Genomic DNA, 19728 nt, shown 5'->3' on the forward strand with positions numbered 1-19728 from the left:
ATCCTGGCCAACACGGTGAAACCCCATCTCTACTAAAAATACAAAAAAATAGCCGAGCATGGTGGCGGGCGCCTGTAGTCCCAGCTACTTGGGAGGCTGAGGCACGAGAATGGCATGAACCCGGGAGGCGGAGCTTGCACTGAGCCGAGATCGCGCCACTGCACTCCAGCCTGGGCGACAGAGCGAGATTCTGTCTCAAAAAAAAAAAAAAAGCAGCTGGATGTGGTGGTGCGTGCCTGTAATCCCAGCTGCTCAGGATGCTAAGGCAGGACAATTGCTTGAACCCAGGAGGTGGAGGCAGAGGTTGCAGTGAACCAAGATTGCGCCTCTGCACTCCAGCCTGGGCAACAGAGCAAGACTGTCTCCAAAAAAAAGAAAAGGCTGGGTGCAGTAGCTCACACCTATAATCCCAGCACTTTGGGAGGCCGAAGAGGGCGGATCACTTGAGGTCAGGAGTTCAAGATCAGCCTGGCCAACATGGTGAAACCTTGTCTCTTATTGAAAATACAAAAATTAGCCAGACATGGTGGTTGATGCCTGTACTCGGGAGCCCGAGGCAGGAGAATCACTTGAACCTGGGAGGCAGAGGTTGCAGTGAGCCAAGATTGTGCCACTGCACTCGAGTGTGGGTGACATAACAGGACTCTGTCTCAAAAAAAAAAGAAAAGAAAAGAAACACATGAAACCAAATTACGATGAAAGAAACTGGAATAGCAGTTTGTTATAGGCTGGGCGTGTTGGCTTGATCCTGTAATTCCAGCACTTTGGGAGGCCCAGGCAGGAGGATCACTTGAGCCTATGAGTTTAAGACCAACCTGGGCAACAATGCCAGATCCCGTCTTTAAAAGTATGAATAGCACATTAAATTCATTGAATTTTTTAAGTCTCGCTCTGTTGCCCAGGCTGGAGTGCAATGATGTGATCTCTGCTCACTGCAACCTCCGCCTCCCGGATTCAAATGATTCTCCTGCCTCAGCCTCCCGAGTAGCTGGGATTACAGGCACCCGCCACCACGCCCAGTTAATTTTTGTATTTTTAGTAGAGACAGGGTTTCACCATGTTGGTCAGGCTGGTCTCGAACTCCTGGCCTCAGGTGATCCACCCACCTCAGCCTCCCAAAGAATTGCTGTGATTACTAGCATGAGCCACCGCACCCGGCCGGAATTCTTTTTAAATGCCAATACTGGTGACGGGATTAGATTATATTAACTGATTTTACTTAGTCTTTCCATTCCCACATTAATTAGTTCTCAGAATTTATTTGCATGCTACAAAAGAGCTCAACAATTTTTTTATTACGTGCAATTTTTTTAATAGGAATAAAAAAATACGTTGTTGGCCTCATTATCAAGACGTCATCTGACCCAACTTGTGTAGAGGTAAGAGTTTATTTTGGAGCTTATTGGGAGAGCATAAAATAATTTAGATATTGAGTCTGACTACAGCCTAATTCTGTCAAGACACATAGTCACACATATGCACAGTCAGTCATTTGCAGTAGAGCTGTAATCATTTGTTAGGAGGATTGTCTATGGTTATATTCTTATTTATACTTACCTCAGGCTCTCATTTAATCTTTTACTTTTCCTTAGAAAGAAAAGGTGTATATCGGAAAATTAAATATGATCCTTGTTCAGGTAAGCTTTAACTTAACTGTTTTCCTTAGAAGAATTATGCTTATTATTTGAACAAAATGTTTGACCTACTTAGGAAATAAAGTATACTAATATTTTGCAGAAGTAGTGATAGTATTCTTACAATAATAGGTAACGTACTGTCTAGTACTTGAATGTTAATTTGCTGTGGCAGGAATCATCAAATAACGTTAAAGCCATCATTTATGTGGCTGCAGTGTGGACTGGACTCTTATGTTGGATTCTTTTTTATCTTTTTTCTTTTCTTTTCTTTTTTTTTTTTTTTGGAGACAGTCTCGCTCTGTTGCCCAGGCTGGAGTGCAGTGGCACGATCTCGGCTCACTGCAGCCTCTGCTTCCCGGATTCAAGCGATTGTTCTGCCTCAGCCTCCTGAGTGGCTGGAATTACGGGTGCTTGCCACCACGTTTGGCTAATTTTTTGTATTTTTAGTAGAGACAGGGTTTCACCATGTTGGCCAGGCTGGTCTCAAACTCTTGACCTCAGGTGATCCACCCACCTCGACCTCCCAAAGTGCTGGGATTATAGGTGTGAGCCACTGCACCTGGCCGGATTGTTTGTTTTTTAATTTTCTGATATGCCTGTGCATATTTCCTTTGCATGTATCTCTCTGTCCTTTGATTTCCTCGTCCTTCTAATTGATTTCCATGCTTAGTCCTTAAACTGTCTATGTAGACTAAATTTATAATTTTTATGTTTATCTGTTTTCTATAGTAATACCATAAATTTTTTTCCAGAGAACCCTGGTATGTGTGGGGGAAAAAACAGTAATTTCTATTTAGATAAGATTTAGAAACATCCAAGTTTCCAAAAATTTTAGTGTATTCAGTAATTAACTCCAGCTCTTATTATAATTTAGAGCTTTCTGTTAGCCCTTCTCTGAATGGAGAGAGAGAGGAGAGAATATAAAGAAGGTTAACATGTATTTTTATAATCTGAAAAATCTCTTGTGTGTGCCATAAATAGTCCAGACTTGCATACAAATATAATGCAGTTCATGAGGCTTTTGGTTAAAAGTTTATTCAGGCCCCGATTGCAGTGCCTCCTTTCTTCCAAATTCATATATCCAAACCCTACTATATTTCAAGGCTCAAATTTCATCCAATAATAAGCTGTCTTAACCGGTCACTTTTTATCACCGATAGTTAGATCCTTGAGTCTCCTAGGATAATTTCTTTTTTTCTTGTTTGAAACGGAGTGTCGCTCTGTCGCCCATGCTGGAGTGCAGTGGCACTGTCTTAGTTTACTGCAACCTCCACCTCCCAGGTTCAAGCAGTTCTACCTTGGCCTCCCAGAGTAGCTGAGACTACCGGCCCACGCCACCACCCCTGGCTAATTTTTGTATTTTTAGTAGAGATGGGGTTTCACCATGTTGGCCAGGCTGCTTTTTTTTTTTTTGAGACGGAGTCTCATCCTGTTGCCCAGGCTTGAGTGCAGTGGCCTGGTCTCGGCTCACTGCAACCTCTGCCTCCCAGGTTCAAGAGATTCTCCTGCCTCAGCCTGCTGAGCAGCTGGGATTACAGGCACCCGTCATCACACCTCGCTAATTTTTGTATTTTTAGTAGAGAGGGTTTCACCATGTTGGCCAGGCTGGTCTTGAACTCCTGGCCTCGTGATCCTCCCATCTCGGCCTCCCAAAGTGCTGGGATTACAGGCATGAGCCACCACACCCAGCCTGGCCAGGCTGTTCTCAAACTCCTGGCCTCAAGTGATCTGCCCACCTTGGCTCCCCACAAAGTGCTGGGATTACAGGTGTGAGCAACCGCACCCGGCCTCCTAGAATAATTTCTACATATCTATCAGGCAGACACTAATACACAGACAGACCCATTAGACAAATTGGACCTTTCATTAGGATAATTGAAAAGGGTCCTAGGGTGATTAAGATAAAAGACTTTATCTGTGTTTTGTTTTCTACCCTGTATGGTGAAGAGGGTGGCACATTTCTTCCTTTAATAAAGGAGGAGAAAATGAAAAGTGCTTTATCCTTACTCCTGCCTTTATACATTACATAATTTCTTTGAAGTTTGTTTTATTTGCCTTTGAGAAATGAAGTGCGATTAACATTTCATGTCTTATTTTAGATACTGAAACAAGAATGGCCCAAACATTGGCCAACTTTTATCAGTGATATTGTTGGAGCAAGTAGGACCAGCGAAAGTCTCTGTCAAAATAATATGGTGATTCTTAAACTCTTGAGTGAAGAAGTATTTGATTTCTCTAGTGGACAGATAACCCAAGTCAAATCTAAGCATTTAAAAGACAGGCAAGTAATAATTATGTTTTAGAATTTTAAAGTGATTTCTCAAACAATTTCAAGCAGTTTGGATGTAAATTGTAGATATTTTAAGGAACTATGATCAGTAATATGTTAAATTGCTTGTAGTAGTTTTCAACTGCAGATTAAGAAATAGTCTTAGACGGGGCCTAATAATTTACCTCTGAAGGTTGAAAAATGAATTGTTAAAGATACGCTTCAGGAATTGTTTTGTATGGTAACTAGTTAATAGGTTCTAAGCAAATGATTTGTGTCCAAACATACTTATTAGTTATTTTATTTTATTTTGAGACAAGTCTTGCTCTGTTGCCTGGGGTGGAGTGCAGCAGCACAATCTTGGCTCACCACAACCCCCGCCTCCTGGATTGAGGCGATTTTCTTGCCTCAGTCTCCCAAATAGCTACGACTGCAGGTGCATGCCACGGCACCTGGCCTCAAATCAGTTATTGTCTCTGCTTCTTGTCAGTTCCCCAATTGTTAACAATAGTGTTCTTTTTAAAACAAAACAGAAAACTAGATTTGCCTCTAATAGTAAGCAACCGGTATAAACTATAGGTACCCTTCCATTAAGTTTTAAACATTTGTTGTAGTCATTAGGAAATGTTTTTCCCCTTGGGTTGCCCAGGCTGGTCTCAAACAATCCTTCTGCTGTGGCCTCCCAAAGTTCTGCGATTACAGGCATGAGCCACTGTACTAGGCCTTAACCATTTTTATTAGTATTATAGATAACTGATACTTATTTCTGTGTCTTCTAAATCTGATATTTTTGTGGTTTTTTTTTTTTAGCATGTGCAATGAATTCTCACAGATATTTCAACTGTGTCAGTTTGTAATGGTAAGTGTTTTTAATTTCATTTTTAAAAATAAAAATAATAGGAAAGCAATTATTTACAAGTGTGTTTTGTTATAGGAAAATTCTCAAAATGCTCCACTTGTACATGCAACCTTGGAAACATTGCTCAGATTTCTGAACTGGATTCCCCTGGGATATATTTTTGAGACCAAATTAATCAGCACATTGATTTATAAGGTACAGTGAATACATTTCAGTTATTTGTCACTGGATAGCCACATATATTCTTTTCACATGTAAAGCTCTGATCTCTGCATTCTAAACCTTATTCAACCTTGTTTCTAACATGAGGACGCTGCTCAGAAGAAATTTCCCATATTCACACGTAGTAAATTATTTAAAGTGAGTTTCAAATCTGATTCTGCCACTTAGACCATGTAATTTTATGAATTCATTTTGAACAGTGGATTTGATTATATTGCTGTCTTTTAGTTGAGTAAGTTACAGTGAGGTAAGTCAAGTGCTATTTCTGAAAAATGAAAAGTTCATCTTTTAACTGATAATTTAAAATTGATAACCTGTTATGTCTTCTTTAAGTTCTATAACAGTTTAGCCTGGGCAACATGGTGAAACCCATCTCTACTAAAAATACAAAACAGCCAGGCCTGGTGGTGCATGCCTGTAGTCCCAGCTACTCGGGAGGCTGTGGCAGGAGAATCTCAAACCCAGGAGGCAGAAGGTGCAGTGAGCCGAGATCGTGCCACTGCACTCCAGCCTGGGCAACAGAGCAAGCCCTGTCTCAAAATAAATAAAGTTCTACAGTGGTTTATCCAGGGATAATCACTGTTACCAGTTGGTAGTATTATATTTTCAGATGTTTTCTTGACTGATATAATGAATAAATTAAGTATCTAATTGGAACTTTATAACTTGACCTCTTCAACTTCATAGTTTAGTTTGGTAACATAATATGGATTTATAGTATTTGAATGATCAGTTTATTGCTTAATTAAGTTATGTAAAAACCTTTCTATTGTCAACAGTCCTACAGAGAACATTCTCAGACATAAGATATTATGCAATTGTCCAAACATTAATTTATTTAAATATTTTAATGTTTAATTACCAGATTATTAGGTATGTTTATTTTTAAGGTTTTAATGCCCCCTGATTTCCAACCCCAGACAATAACTGTTTATCTTCTCAACAATAGAAAATATAAGCCAATTTTCCCATATTCTTATTACTCTTAGATATATTGACCATTTCCCAAAATTCTAAGCAATCACAAGTTTTAGGTCCTGTGTAATTACACAGAAAGTATAACATTCCTAAAAGTCATATCACAGATTCTAGGAAAGTAGTTAAGGAGCCTTGTTACTTTAGATGTCTAAGGACACATCAAAAGAAAGCAGTTTAGGCCACGCGCGGTGGCTCATGCCTGTAATCCCAGCACTTTGGTCAGGAGATCGAGACCAGCCTGGCCCAACATGGCGAAACCCTGTCTCTACTAAAAATACAAAAATTAGCCAGGCGTGGTGGCATGCGCGTGTAGTCCCAGCTGTTCGAGAGGCTGAGGCAGGAGAATTGCTTGAACCCAAGAGGTGAGGTTGCAGTGAGCCTTGATCAAGCCCCTGCATTCCAGCCTGGGCGAGCGAGACTGTCTCAAAAAAACAGTTTGCTCCTAAAGCATTTACTGTATACTGGGTAGGCAATAAAATTCCCTCTCAGTGTATCTGCATGATAAAATATGTTCATTCACTTGGCCTGTTTTTGACGTCTACCCCTATATTGTTAAAACCTTTTTCCTTTTAATTGTGAATTTTAAGTAAAGTGTGTGTCAGGCCAATTAATTTTATGGTTCCCTCCCCCCTTTTAAATAGTTCCTGAATGTTCCAATGTTTCGAAATGTCTCTCTGAAGTGCCTCACTGAGATTGCTGGTGTGAGTGTAAGCCAATATGAAGAACAATTTGTAACGCTATTTACTCTGACAATGATGCAACTAAAGCAGGTAATATAATACTATCTTGAAAATTGGCTGAATAATTTTAGTGCCTTAGAAAATACCAAATTCCAAATGAGTTATTTTAGAACAACGTATCATAGATAAGCCATAATCTTGTGTTTATTACATAAAATTTGTAGTAAGCTACAAATTTTTATGACGTTTCCAAAAATTTCTTAAAATTCAGGTTTGGGGTATGTTGTGGTAATTTATTTCTACACACTTTAGGAGCTTGGTCTTTTGGGAGATACCTGACCAGACAGTGGGAAACCTGGGACTTGTTCCTAACATTGTGTCTGAAGGAATTTTTTTCAGCCCTAGTTTGATTGGTTATCTATTAAATGATCTAGAAGGTTATTCATAATACTGTGTTCATGGCCAGGCATGGTGGTTAATACTGTAATCCCAGAACTTTGGGATGCCAGAATGGGAGGACCAGTTGATGCCAGAAGTTTGAGACCCGCCAGGACAACATAACCAGACCATCGCTACGAAAGATTTAAAAAATAGCTAGCTGTGGTGTTGCACACCTGTAATTCCACCTACTCTGGAGGCTGAGGCAATAGGATCGCTTGAGCCCATTAATTCAACGTTAAAATGAGCTATGGTCACACTATTGCACTCCAGCCTGGATGACAGGGCAAATCCCTGTCTCTTTTAAAAAACAAGGAAAGATAGATTACTGTGTATGTTTGTGATGTGAATGAATGAATTGATTATTCTTACATTTTCAATGTCAGTGAGAAAGGGTAAGTCCAATACTAGAAAAATTTAAAGGCTGTGATAGCGGCCTTTAATTTATTTGAGAAGAGTCAAAATCTAGGTCCTAGAGATCTAAGAATAGGTATACCAGACCTAGGAGTTCTGTATGTGGTTTAATATTAGCAAAAGGGTGTTGGGATATTAGGGCTTAAAAATAATAGTGTTGGCTGAGTGCAATAGCTCACACCTTTAATCCCAGCACTTTGGGAGGCTGAGGTGGGAGGATTGCTTGTGCCAGGAGTTCAAGACCAGCCTGGACAACATAACAAGATACCGTCTCTACAAAAATGTTAAAAATTAGCTTAGTGTGATAGCACATCCTGTGGTTCCAGCTACTCGGGAGGGGCTGAGGTGAGAGGACTGATTGAGCCTAGGAGGTGGAGGCTGCAGTGAGCTTTGGTCATACCACTGCACTCCAGCCTGGACAGAGTGAGACCTTGTCTCAAAAAAGTAATAATAAAATATAAGTGTCTTTTGTTGTTTTATAAAATGCAAACTGATCGTCCCTTTAAAAATCTGCAGATGCTTCCTTTAAATACAAATATTCGACTTGCGTACTCAAATGGAAAAGATGATGAACAGAACTTTATTCAAAATCTCAGTTTGTTTCTCTGCACCTTTCTTAAGGAACATGATCAACTTATAGAAAAAAGATTAAATCTCAGGGAAACTCTTATGGAGGTAAGATGTGTGGAGCCTTTGCTCCTAAAATTCTGCTCTGCCTAATAATAACTCTTAAAAGTGCCTTTTTTCTAAAATGTATGTACCTTTTGAGATTTCTTATTACTTAATATTTGATCTGTACATTATATATATTCTCAATTCTGAATTACAGTTATAAGCCCAGTTTTCTGATTTTATGTTCTCCATAAAGCTAGGACTAAAAATTTATAATCAAAATTAAATTACTAATTATTATATCATTTCTAAGGTTAAAATTCCAAAGACCTTATTTTAAAATTTCAGTTTTAATTCAAATAACATCCATTTGTTCATTTAAAGATATACAATTCATTGTGTAATCCCAGCACTTTGGGAGGTGGAGGTGGGTGGATCACTTGAGGCAGGAGTTCGAGACCAGCCTGGCCTACATGGTGAAACTCCGTCTCTATTAAAAATACGAAAAAATTAGCTGTGTGTGGTGTCACATGCCCGTAATCCCAGCTCCTCAGGAGGCTGAAGCACGATAATTGCTTTAGCCCAGCAGGCTGAGGTTGCAGTGAGCCAAGATCACAGTACTGCACTCCAGCCTGGGTGACAGAGCAAGACTCTGTCTGAAGGAAGAAAATCTCTCTCTCTCTCTCTCTCTCTCTATATATATATATATAAACTTAAGTGTATATATGTATAAACATAAGTATACACACACACACACACACAATTCAGTGGCATATTAGTATGTATACAATGTTATACAACCATTAATACCTAGATCCAAAACATTTTCATCACCCAAAGGTGACTGTTTGTCCGTAAAACAGTCACTTTCTCCTTTGTTCTCTCCCCAACTTCTGGCAACCATTATTTGGGTTTCTGTCTCTGTAGATATATCAATTCTGATTATACTATATAAAGGGAATCATGCATGTGACCTTTTGTGTCTGGTTTCTTTTATTTGGCGTCGTGTTTTCAATGTTCTTCCAAGTTGTAACTTGTATCAATACCTCACTTTTTATCATGGCTGAAGAATATTTTCATTGTATGAATATTCAGCATTTTGTTTGTTCTCTCCTCTGTGATGGTACATTTGGGTTGTTGATACCACTTAACCTATTGGCACCCAAGGCCTTTTAAATAAATGTCGTTACATTAGGAGACATGATAAAAATATATATTGATCAACAACTATGTGAGAGATTTTTGAAGTGCTTTAGGGCATGTCAGAAGAAGCAGTTACTCCAGAGTTTGCTGTCTATTTGATAAGTATTGAAATCTGAGTTGTGATGAATAAAACATGAATTTTTATTTTCCCTTAAGGTGTAACAAGTGAAAAGCAATTCTTAAACATTACCAACTTCAAATTATTTTAATAGTTTTGGTCTTCTGTGTAGGCCCTTCATTATATGTTGTTGGTATCTGAAGTAGAAGAAACTGAAATCTTTAAAATTTGTCTTGAATACTGGAATCACTTGGCTGCTGAACTCTATAGAGAGAGTCCATTCTCTACATCTGCCTCTCCGTTGCTTTCTGGAAGTCAACATTTTGATGTTCCTCCCAGGAGACAGCTATATTTGCCCATGTTATTCAAGGTAACAGAGTGTGTTGGTTGAGTGTTCTTCCTGTTGCATACTGTGGTTTTGAGGTCTGAATGCAAATATTTCTAATCTGTGTAAATAAATTAGCTACAAAAAGAGAACCCAACAACTTCTCCATGAGTGTGGAAAACTAGAACATGAAAGGAGTTGAGTCTAGAACCTTGATTTTCAAGAGTGTGGTCCTTCTCTCAGTATCAACATTGCTTGTGATTTCGTTAGGCAAATTCATTGGCCACCTGCCAATCTACTAAACCAGAGTCTAGGAATGAGACACAGGAAACTCCTGTAACAAAAGTTGGTTAAAAAAATCACAAACACACTTAAATAATTGTAAGGCCATTTTTGTAGAATTACAGTGAAAATTTTTTTCTTTTGGAGACAGGGTCTTGCTCTGTGGCTCAGGTTGGAGTGCAGTGGCGTGGTCATAGCTCACTACAATCTTGATCTCCTAGGCTGAAGCAATTCTCTTATGTCAGCCTCCCAAGTAATTGGTTGCAGGCACGCACCACCATGCCTAGCTAATTTTAAATTTTTTAGTTTTACTTTATTTATATTTACATAGTTTTTTCTGTTGTGCTTTAAGCCCCAGTATTTTTATTGTTTTAGAGGTTGGGTGTCACTGTGTTGCTCAGGCTGCTCTCAAATTCCTGGCCAGACAGTTGTTTCTGCCTCAGCCTCCGGAATAGTTGGAATTATAGGCATGAATCCCTACACATGGCTGGCCTGTGGTTTTTTTGGTTTTGTTTGTTTTTAACTAAGCTTCTACACTAATGATTTCAGTGATCTAACGATGTTTTTCTTGATATATTGTTGAGTATAGGTCCGTTTATTAATGGTTAGTCGAATGGCTAAACCAGAGGAAGTATTGGTTGTAGAGAATGATCAAGGAGAAGTTGTGAGAGAATTCATGAAGGATACAGATTCCATAAATTTGTATAAGAATATGAGAGAAACATTGGGTAAGTTAATAAATACTGTTAATCTTTACCTTTATAAATCTATTCTGGGGTGGAAATACATTTTAGGAAATGTAGTTTCTAAATATTTTCTAAATGTATTGTTACTCATCAGTAGAACTCTTTGCTCATTATTTGCATTTGAAACCATTTTTTTCTTTGTAGTTTATCTTACTCATCTGGATTATGTAGATACAGAAAGAATAATGACAGAGAAGCTTCACAATCAAGTGAATGGTACAGAGTGGTCATGGAAAAATTTGAATACATTGTGTTGGGCAATAGGCTCCATTAGTGGAGCAATGCATGAAGAGGACGAAAAACGATTTCTTGTTACTGTTATAAAGGTATGCAAGGGATAGGTATGAATTAGAATTGCTAAATAAGTATTATGTTGTTACAATAAATAATATAAATTTGTCTTATTTACAGGATCTATTAGGATTATGTGAACAGAAAAGAGGCAAAGATAATAAAGCTATTATTGCATCAAATATCATGTACATAGTAGGTCAATATCCACGATTTTTGAGAGCTCACTGGAAATTTCTGAAGACTGTAGTTAACAAGCTGTTCGAATTCATGCATGGTAAATCTCTTTCTTTACTATATTTTGTTTTTATTTTTATTGAAGAAAATAAATGAATGTTTTTGTCTTGTTAGAGACCCATGATGGAGTCCAGGATATGGCTTGTGATACTTTCATTAAAATAGCCCAAAAATGCCGCAGGCATTTCGTTCAGGTTCAGGTTGGAGAAGTGATGCCATTTATTGATGAAATTTTGAACAACATTAACACTATTATTTGTGATCTTCAGCCTCAACAGGTATGTTAAGTACTGAGCATATGTTATTTTTAGAAAGTAACACCTGTATCAATCTGTATGTATCAATGGAAATAGGAGGGCAACTATTGGATCCAATAGAAGTGTTTCTGATTAAATTTTCTTTCTTTTTTCCTTGAGACAGGGTCTTACTCTGTTGCTCAGGCTTGAGTGCAGTGGCACGATTACAGCTCACTGCAGCCTTGAACCTCCAGGCTCAGGTGATCCTCCCACCTCAGCCTCATGGGTAGCTGGGACTACAGGCATGCATCACCATGACAGCCAGCTAACTTTTTTTTCCCCCCTTGGTAGAGATGGGGTTTTGCCAAGTGGCCCAGGCTGGTCTTGAACTCTTAGCTTCAAGCGATATGCTTGCCTCAGCCTCCCAAAATGATTTTATATCTGTGAGCCACCATGCCCAGCCTGGTTAAATTTTCATAGTGAGACAGATTCTTGACCACAGGATTGTTAGGCTGTTATCCTATGTAAAATTCCTAACAAACAAAATCAGGTGCTTTTTTGTTTTTTTGGTTTTTTTTTCGGGGGGTGTGTGTGTGTGTGTGTTTGTGTGTGTTTGTTTTTGAGCCGGAGTTTCGCTCTGTTGTCCATGCTGGAGTGCGGTGGCACAACCTCGGCTCACTGCAACCTTGCCTCCTGGGGTCAAGCGATTCTCTTCCTCAGTGGCTGTGATTAACAGGTGCTTGCCACCACGCCCAGCTAATTTTTGTATTTTTAGTAGAGACGGGGTTTCTCCATGTTGGTCAGGCTGGTCTCAAACTCCTGACCTCATGATCCGCCCGCCTCGGCCTCCCAAAGTGCTGGGATTACAGGCGTGAGCCACCACCATGCCTGGCCAGTTTGGGTTTTTTGTTTGTTTGTTTTTTGAGATGGAGTCTTCCTCTGTCACCCAGGCTGGAGTGCAGTGGTGCAATCTCAGCTCACTGCAACCTCTGCCTCCCAGGTTCAAGCAATTCAAGCCTCCCAAGTAACTGGAATTATAGGCACCTGTCACCATGCTTGGCTAATTTCTTTGTATTGGTAGAAAAGATGGGGTTTCACTACGTTGGTCAGGCTGGTCTGCAACTCCAGACCTCAAGTGATTGGCCTGCCTTGGCTTCTCAAAGTATTGGGATTACAGGAGTGATCCACTGCACCTGGGCCGAAATCAGTTTCAAGACGTTTGTGAATTGCTTGTGTGTGGTTTTCCTTATTAGGGTGTATAACATAAAAGTTAAAATGTCTGCTTTTTAAACTAGGTTCATACGTTTTATGAAGCTGTGGGGTACATGATTGGTGCACAAACAGATCAAACAGTACAAGAACACTTGATAGAAAAGTACATGTTACTCCCTAATCAAGTGTGGGATAGTATAATCCAGCAGGCAACCAAAGTAAGTATTTCTACTTTTTCTTAAAGTTTTCATGGGATTTAACAAGACTGTGTTCTTTACAAATGTATTGAATTCAAGCCTTTTAACATGTATGTGTGATCATAAGTGCTTTTATGTGTGTCTTTGTACATTTTATTATCTGGGCCGGGCGTGGTGGCTCACGTCTGTAATCCTGGCACATTGGAAGGCCGAGGCGGGCGGATCACCTGAGGCCAGAAGTTCGAGATCAGCCTGGCCAACATGGCAAAACCCCATCTCTACTAAAAATACAAAAATTAGCTGGGCGTGATGGCACATGCCTGCCTGTAATCCTAGCTACTCAGGAGGCTGAGGCAGGAGAATCACTTGAACCCAAGAGGCAGAGGTTGCAGTGAGCTGAGATGGAGCTACTGTACTCTAGCCTAGACGACAGAGCAAGACTCTGTCTCAAAAAAAATAAATGAAAAATCTGGGCCGGGCACAGTGGCTCATGCCCGTAATCCCAGCACTTTGGGAGGCCGAGATGGGCGGATCACTAGGTCAGGAGATTGAGACCATCCTGGCCAACAGGGTGAAACTCCGTCTCTACTAAAAATACAAAAATTAGCCGGGTGGTGGTGGGCGCCTGTAATCCCAGCTACTCGGGAGGCTGAGCCAGGAGAATGGCTTGAACCCGGGAGGCGGAGGTTACAGTGAGCCAAGATCATGCCACTGCACTCCAGCCTGGTGACAGAGGAAGACTCTGTCTCAAAAAAAAAAAAAAAAAAAAAAAAACTGTACTATAATTTCCATTCTCATTTGATATTAAAATAGGAATAGGCTGGGTGCGGTGGCTCACGCCTGTAATCCCAGCACTTTGGGAGGCCGAGGCAGGCGATCACGAGGTCAGGGGATTTAGACCATCATGGCTAACACAGTGAAACCCCCGTCTCTACTACAAATACAAAAATTAGCTGGGTGTGGCGGCAGGCGCCTGTAAGTCCCAGCTACTCAGGAGGCTGAGGCAGGAGAATGGCATGAACCTGTGAGGCAGAGCTTGCAGTGAGCCAAGATCGCGCCACTGCACTCTAGCCTGGGCGACAGAACGAGACTCCGTCTCAAAAAAAAAAGAGCTATATTACTTCATTCTTAAGTAGATACAGACAAAAAGGCTTTTGTGTTCGTTTTTACCATTTGGGATTATAAATATGGTTTAGGGTAAGGGAAGTGTAATGGCGTTTGCTTTGGTAATTATGTGGGTTTTTTTTGTTTTTTTTTTTTTGAGACGTAGTTTCACTCTTGGTCTCTTGGTGCCTGGGCTGGAGTGCAATGGCGTGATCTCGGCTCACTGCAACCTCTGCCTCCCGGGCTCAAGCAGTTCTCCTGCCTCAGCCTCCCAAGTAGCTGGGATTAGAAACAAGCACCATCGCGCCTGGGTAATTTTGTATTTTTAGTAGAGACAGGGTTTCTCCATGTTGGTCAGGCTGGTCTTGAACTCCCAACCTCAGGTGATGCACCCGACTCAGCTTCCCAAAGTGCTGGGATTATAGGCGTGAGCCACCTCTCCTGGCCATTATGTGGATTATTTTTTATTTTTATTTTTTTTGAGACGGAGTCTTGCTCTGTCGCCCAGGCTGGAGTGCAGTGGCGCGATCTCGGCTCACTGCAAACTCCGTCTCCCGGGTTCACGCCATTCTCCTGCCTCGGCCTCTGGAGTAGGTGGGACTACAGGCGGCTGCTACCACGCCTGGCTATTTTTTTTGTATTTTTAGTAGAGACGGGGTTTCACCGTGTTATCCAGGATGGTCTCGATCTCCTGACCTCGTCATCCGCCTGCCTCGGCCTCTCAGAGTGCTGGGATTACAGGCATGAGCCACCGTTCCCGGCCGTGGATAATTCTTATATGATAAATGGAATTTGCTTTTTTTCCTCCAAGAATGTGGATATACTGAAAGATCCTGAAACAGTCAAGCAGCTTGGTAGCATTTTGAAAACAAATGTGAGAGCCTGCAAAGCTGTTGGACACCCCTTTGTAATTCAGCTTGGAAGAATTTATTTAGATATGCTTAATGTATACAAGTGCCTCAGTGAAAATATTTCTGCAGCTATCCAAGCTAATGGTAGGTGATTCTGATTTCTTATACAATGCAGTATAAACAAACCTCTTCTACTCCCTTAAGTCAAACATTTGATGTTTTTCACAGATTTAAATCAGACCTCCCATTTCCCAGATGACCCTAGACATATTTAAAACAGTTATGTGTACCTTTCCCTTTTAAAATTAGTCTTAAAGCTTATTTTCCCAACAAATTTTGTGAACTTCTGGCTTTAAACTTTTTAATGGTAAAATGGAATTGCATCTAATGTACACCTGAGTACCACTATATAATTTTAGTGGTAAAATTAGATTCCATTTGATTCTATTTTGTAGGTGAAATGGTTACAAAGCAACCATTGATTAGAAGTATGCGAACTGTAAAAAGGGAAACTTTAAAGTTAATATCTGGTTGGGTGAGCCGATCCAATGATCCACAGATGGTAAGTGAGAGATGCTTTGCTTTTGAGTTTTAGTGTTGATGCTGTGTTTTATGGAATATGCTATACTCTATTATGTGCATTTTGCTAATTTAAAGCATATCAACCTTGTGGTTATTTTATGGCATTTTATTTATTGTAGTCCTTACATTAATATACTAATAGCTGTATTCCATCTTCAAAAGAAACTGCTGTTAATCAATAGCGAAGGGTGGTGACATGTAACAAGATAAGATAGCTAAGCAAATTGGGTCATTTTATGTTTCCATAGATAGGTTAGGATTTAGTTCATGGAGTACGGGTGCAGTTTTTGCATTCCTCTTGATTTTTAGAACTGCTAGAGTTACAAAGTTGTCATTACTTTACCTCTTTAGCAAAGTGACTGCTTCCCAGATTAAAGGCTTGAAAGTCTTTTTTACACTCTTTTTCTTAAATGATTTGCAGAAAAGGAAATCATTTTCAGTAATAAAAACCAGCTGTGTATGCCTCAACTTGTAAAATTGTGAATTAGTTTTAGGTTTTAACTGTATCGTTTCATTCTTTTTATTCACTTGAGCCTTGGGAGATTCCAAAAAGTTCTATTCTAATCCTACTATTACTTGGAATAGTGTTGGGTTTTTTTTTGTTTTTTTGTTTTTTTTTTTTTTTACAAGTGTGGTAGTTATTTTCATAATTTTGAAATTTCAGTATTGTTTCTTGTTAAGGAAATACTTTTCAGTAAACTTGTTCTGAATATAATTCTTATGGAATACTTAAGTTGGCTAACCTAAATATCGAAAGGTTCTGAACATGTGTATTATGTGATCAGAACTGTATTTAAAATTTGAAAGCAGAAAGTAAGATGTATTGAAGGAATTGTGATGTTTGTAATTTACAAGAAGCTTGAGCACGTGTCAGGAGCACAGTGGGAATAATACAAAGGGTATCATTTTATAACTAACAGTGTTAAAGTTTGGGATATTTGTTCACATGAAACATTATGTTTATTTTCCTTGTCTTGGCTTTTCACGGTGGATCACTTGAAGTCAGGAGGCTGAGGCAGGAGAATCACTTGAACCCTGGAGGTGGAGGTGACAGTGAGCTGAGATTGCGCCATTGCACCCCAGTCTGGGCCACAAGTGGGAAACTTTGTCTCAAAAAAAACCCAAAAAACAAGAAGTTACTCTTTAAGTATAACTCAGTTTACTTAGAATCATGGAAATCCTACTGGGCATTGTAGCATGCACCTGTAATCCCAACCACCAGAGAGGCTAAGGCAGGAGATTCACCCCAGCTCAAGTCCAGTTTAGGCAACATGGCAAGATTCAGTTTCAAAAAAATAATAGAAATCCATAGTCTTTCTTATTTTCTGAGAGTAATTGATTGATGTTATTTCTGCTTGTGAAAATACTCACCAGTTAGCATTCATTAGATTAAAACATTAGTCTGAGTTGGTTGGATCACGAGGTCAGGAAATCGAGACCATCCTGGCTAACACGGTGAAACACCCCGTCTCTACTAAAAATACAAAAAATTAGCTGGGCGTGGTGGCAGGTGCCTGTACTCTCAGCTACTCGATAGGCTGAGGCAGAATGGCGTGAACCTGGAGGTGGAGCTTTCAGTGAGCCGAGATGGCACCACTGCACTCCAGCCTGGGTGACAGAGCAAGACTCCGTCTCAAAAAAAAAAAAAAAAAAGACATTATTAAGGGCTCGCTTGCTGCCATCTTACACACACAGTATACGCAGAATCCTGATTCTGCCACCTAACTTGGAGCCACCCACTTTCCTTATTGTAAGAGTTTTGTAGCTGGGCATGGTGCTATACCTATAGTTACAGCTACTCAGGAGACTGAGGCACAAGAATTGCTTGAACCTGGGAGGTGGAGGTCGCAGTGAGCAGAGATTTGCCACTGCACTCTGGTCTGAGTGACAGTGAGACTGTCTCAAAAAAAAAAGTCTTGAATGACACTGTCCATGAGACTTCCCAGCCCATTGTGATTTCCTGCTTTCTTTTGCTAAAAACTGTTTTAACGTAGGAAACCCTAATACAAACACAAGATTTTCCTGTTTTCAGTAGATGATCATGCTACATCTTATAGACAAGAATAACCTTGTTGTTTAAAACAGTCACCACGTACCTAGATTAAAACATAACTTTTTTTTTCCCTCCCCAACAGGTCGCTGAAAATTTTGTTCCCCCTCTGTTGGATGCAGTTCTCATTGATTATCAGAGAAATGTCCCAGCTGCTAGAGAACCAGAAGTGCTTAGTACTATGGCCATAATTGTCAACAAGTTAGGGGGACATATAACAGCTGAAATACCTCAAATATTTGATGCAGTTTTTGAATGCACATTGAATATGATAAATAAGGTGTGTAATATTTCAGTTATGTAAGGGGGAAATTCTGCAGGATAGCCTTAATTCTTGAAAGCTAAAGTATATCTATGGATATAACATAATTTTAATGCCATGGAGTTTAAATATTTAAACTTGTGTATTAGGGAAATACTTTCTTGGTTTTCAAGAACTTACTTCCCAGGAGTTTGAAACCAACCTGGGCAATATAGTGAGACTTCATCTCTACAAAAAGTTAAAAAATTAACCAGTCATGGTGGCATGTGCCGGTAGTCCCAACTACTCGAGAGGCAGAAGTGGGAGGGTCACTTGAGCCTGGGAGTTCAAGGTGGCAGTGAGCTGAGATTGCGCCACTGCACTCCAAGAAGAAGAATTTACATAGAATCTTGATTGGTAAAAAGTAAATATGGAAAACAGATGTTAACATTCACATGGTATGTAGCATTTATTGAAACCTCATAGCAGGTTGGGGCATCCTTTTATGAACATAGTTGTATTAATTGGTTTGAATAAATGAGAAAGTAAGTCTGCATGTTTCAATTATAAAAGTGTAGAATATGCTTATAAGAAACTGAAAAATGTGTTAACAAGAGAAAATAGGCTGTGCGTGGTGGCTCACACCTGTAATCCCAGCACTTCAGAAGGCCAAGGCGGGCGGATGACCTGAGGTCAGGAGTTCAAGACCAGCCTGGCCAACGTGGCAAAACCCCATCTCTATTAAAAATACAAAAATGGCTAGGCGTGGTGGCTCACGCCTGTAATCCCAACACTTTGGGAGGCCAAGGCCAGTGGATCACCTGAGGTCAGGATTTCAAGACCAGCCTGACCAACATGGTAAAACCCCGTCTCTACTCAAAAACAAAAATTAGGCTGGGCGCCGTGGGTCATGCTTGTAACCCCAGCACTTTGGGAGGCCGAGGTGGGCCTATCACAAGGTCAGGAGATGGAGACCATGGTGAAACCCTGTCTCTACTAAAAATACAAAAAATTAGCCGGGTGTGGTGGCGGGCGCCTGTAGTCCCAGCTACTTGGAGAGGCTGAGGCAGGAGAATGGCATGAACCCGGGAGGCAGAGCTTGCAGTGAGCCAAGATCACAACATGCACTCCAGCCTAGGTGACAGAGCAAGACTCTGTCTCAAAAAAAAAAAAAAAAAAAAAAAATTAGCTGGGCATGGTGCCGCATGCCTGTAATCCCAGCTACTTGGGAGGATGACGCAGGAGAATCACTTGAACCCAGGAGGCGGAGATTGCAGTCAGCCGAAATTGTGCCACTGCACTCCAGCCTGAGTGACAGAGTGAGACTGTCTCAAAAAAAAAAGAGATAAAAGATATGTTAGGTGGACACATTTACACGGTAACTTAAATTTTTTTGTAATCTGTAGTGGTGGTTTGAAATTAAAAACAAAAGCAATAGTAGTAGTCTTACGGTATAATGGTTTTGATGAGTTCTCTATTAAAAAGGTTATCTTTCTCCTTCAATTTGATAACTCATGTGCGTAACAGGACAGTTTGATTTTCTGTGAGAGGTGGATTGTATTTTATTTGGGTTTACCTTTCAGGAGGCATTCTATCTTCTGTGGTTTATTGAAAACTCCAAATATTTATACTGGATTAAGCGTTGCTTTTCCCCTCCTGCCTAGCACAACAAAGACACTGAAACATTATTTTGTTTCCACCACTTATTTTTAGGACTTTGAAGAATATCCTGAACACAGAACAAACTTTTTCTTACTACTTCAGGCTGTCAATTCTCATTGTTTCCCAGCATTCCTTGCTATTCCACCTACACAGTTTAAACTTGTTTTGGATTCCATCATTTGGGCCTTCAAACATACTATGAGGAATGTTGCAGATACGGGTAAATAAAAGATGTTCTTTTATTCATTTGCCTGCCAATCCAAAAATACAAATATAGTTATATAATTGTACATAGGAAGGTATTACTTGTTCAGAGATTTGAGTGTATGAATTACATATATG

At 40.0% G+C, this 19728-nt stretch overlaps 1 protein-coding gene across 8 annotated transcripts in view; it reads left to right on the forward strand.

Moving 5' to 3' along the window:
• Positions 1–19728, forward strand: part of XPO1 (exportin 1) — a 60430-nt gene that overhangs the window by 34981 nt on the left and 5721 nt on the right. For all 8 annotated transcript variants that reach the window (XM_024242167.2, XM_054547510.2, XM_063713413.1 and 5 more), the window contains 17 exons: positions 1318–1379; positions 1593–1637; positions 3737–3918; positions 4717–4765; positions 4841–4960; positions 6607–6735; positions 8014–8172; positions 9543–9740; positions 10567–10705; positions 10868–11049; positions 11135–11291; positions 11366–11529; positions 12783–12917; positions 14812–14995; positions 15307–15413; positions 17569–17763; positions 19438–19606. In XM_024242167.2, coding sequence (XP_024097935.1) covers positions 1318–1379; positions 1593–1637; positions 3737–3918; positions 4717–4765; positions 4841–4960; positions 6607–6735; positions 8014–8172; positions 9543–9740; positions 10567–10705; positions 10868–11049; positions 11135–11291; positions 11366–11529; positions 12783–12917; positions 14812–14995; positions 15307–15413; positions 17569–17763; positions 19438–19606 — 2376 coding nt within the window. The remainder of the gene's footprint in view (positions 1–1317; positions 1380–1592; positions 1638–3736; positions 3919–4716; positions 4766–4840; positions 4961–6606; positions 6736–8013; positions 8173–9542; positions 9741–10566; positions 10706–10867; positions 11050–11134; positions 11292–11365; positions 11530–12782; positions 12918–14811; positions 14996–15306; positions 15414–17568; positions 17764–19437; positions 19607–19728) is intronic.

The sequence above is a fragment of the Pongo abelii genome, chromosome 12 (assembly GCF_028885655.2).
Source record: "Pongo abelii isolate AG06213 chromosome 12, NHGRI_mPonAbe1-v2.0_pri, whole genome shotgun sequence".
Taxonomy (NCBI): Eukaryota; Metazoa; Chordata; class Mammalia; order Primates; family Hominidae; genus Pongo; species Pongo abelii.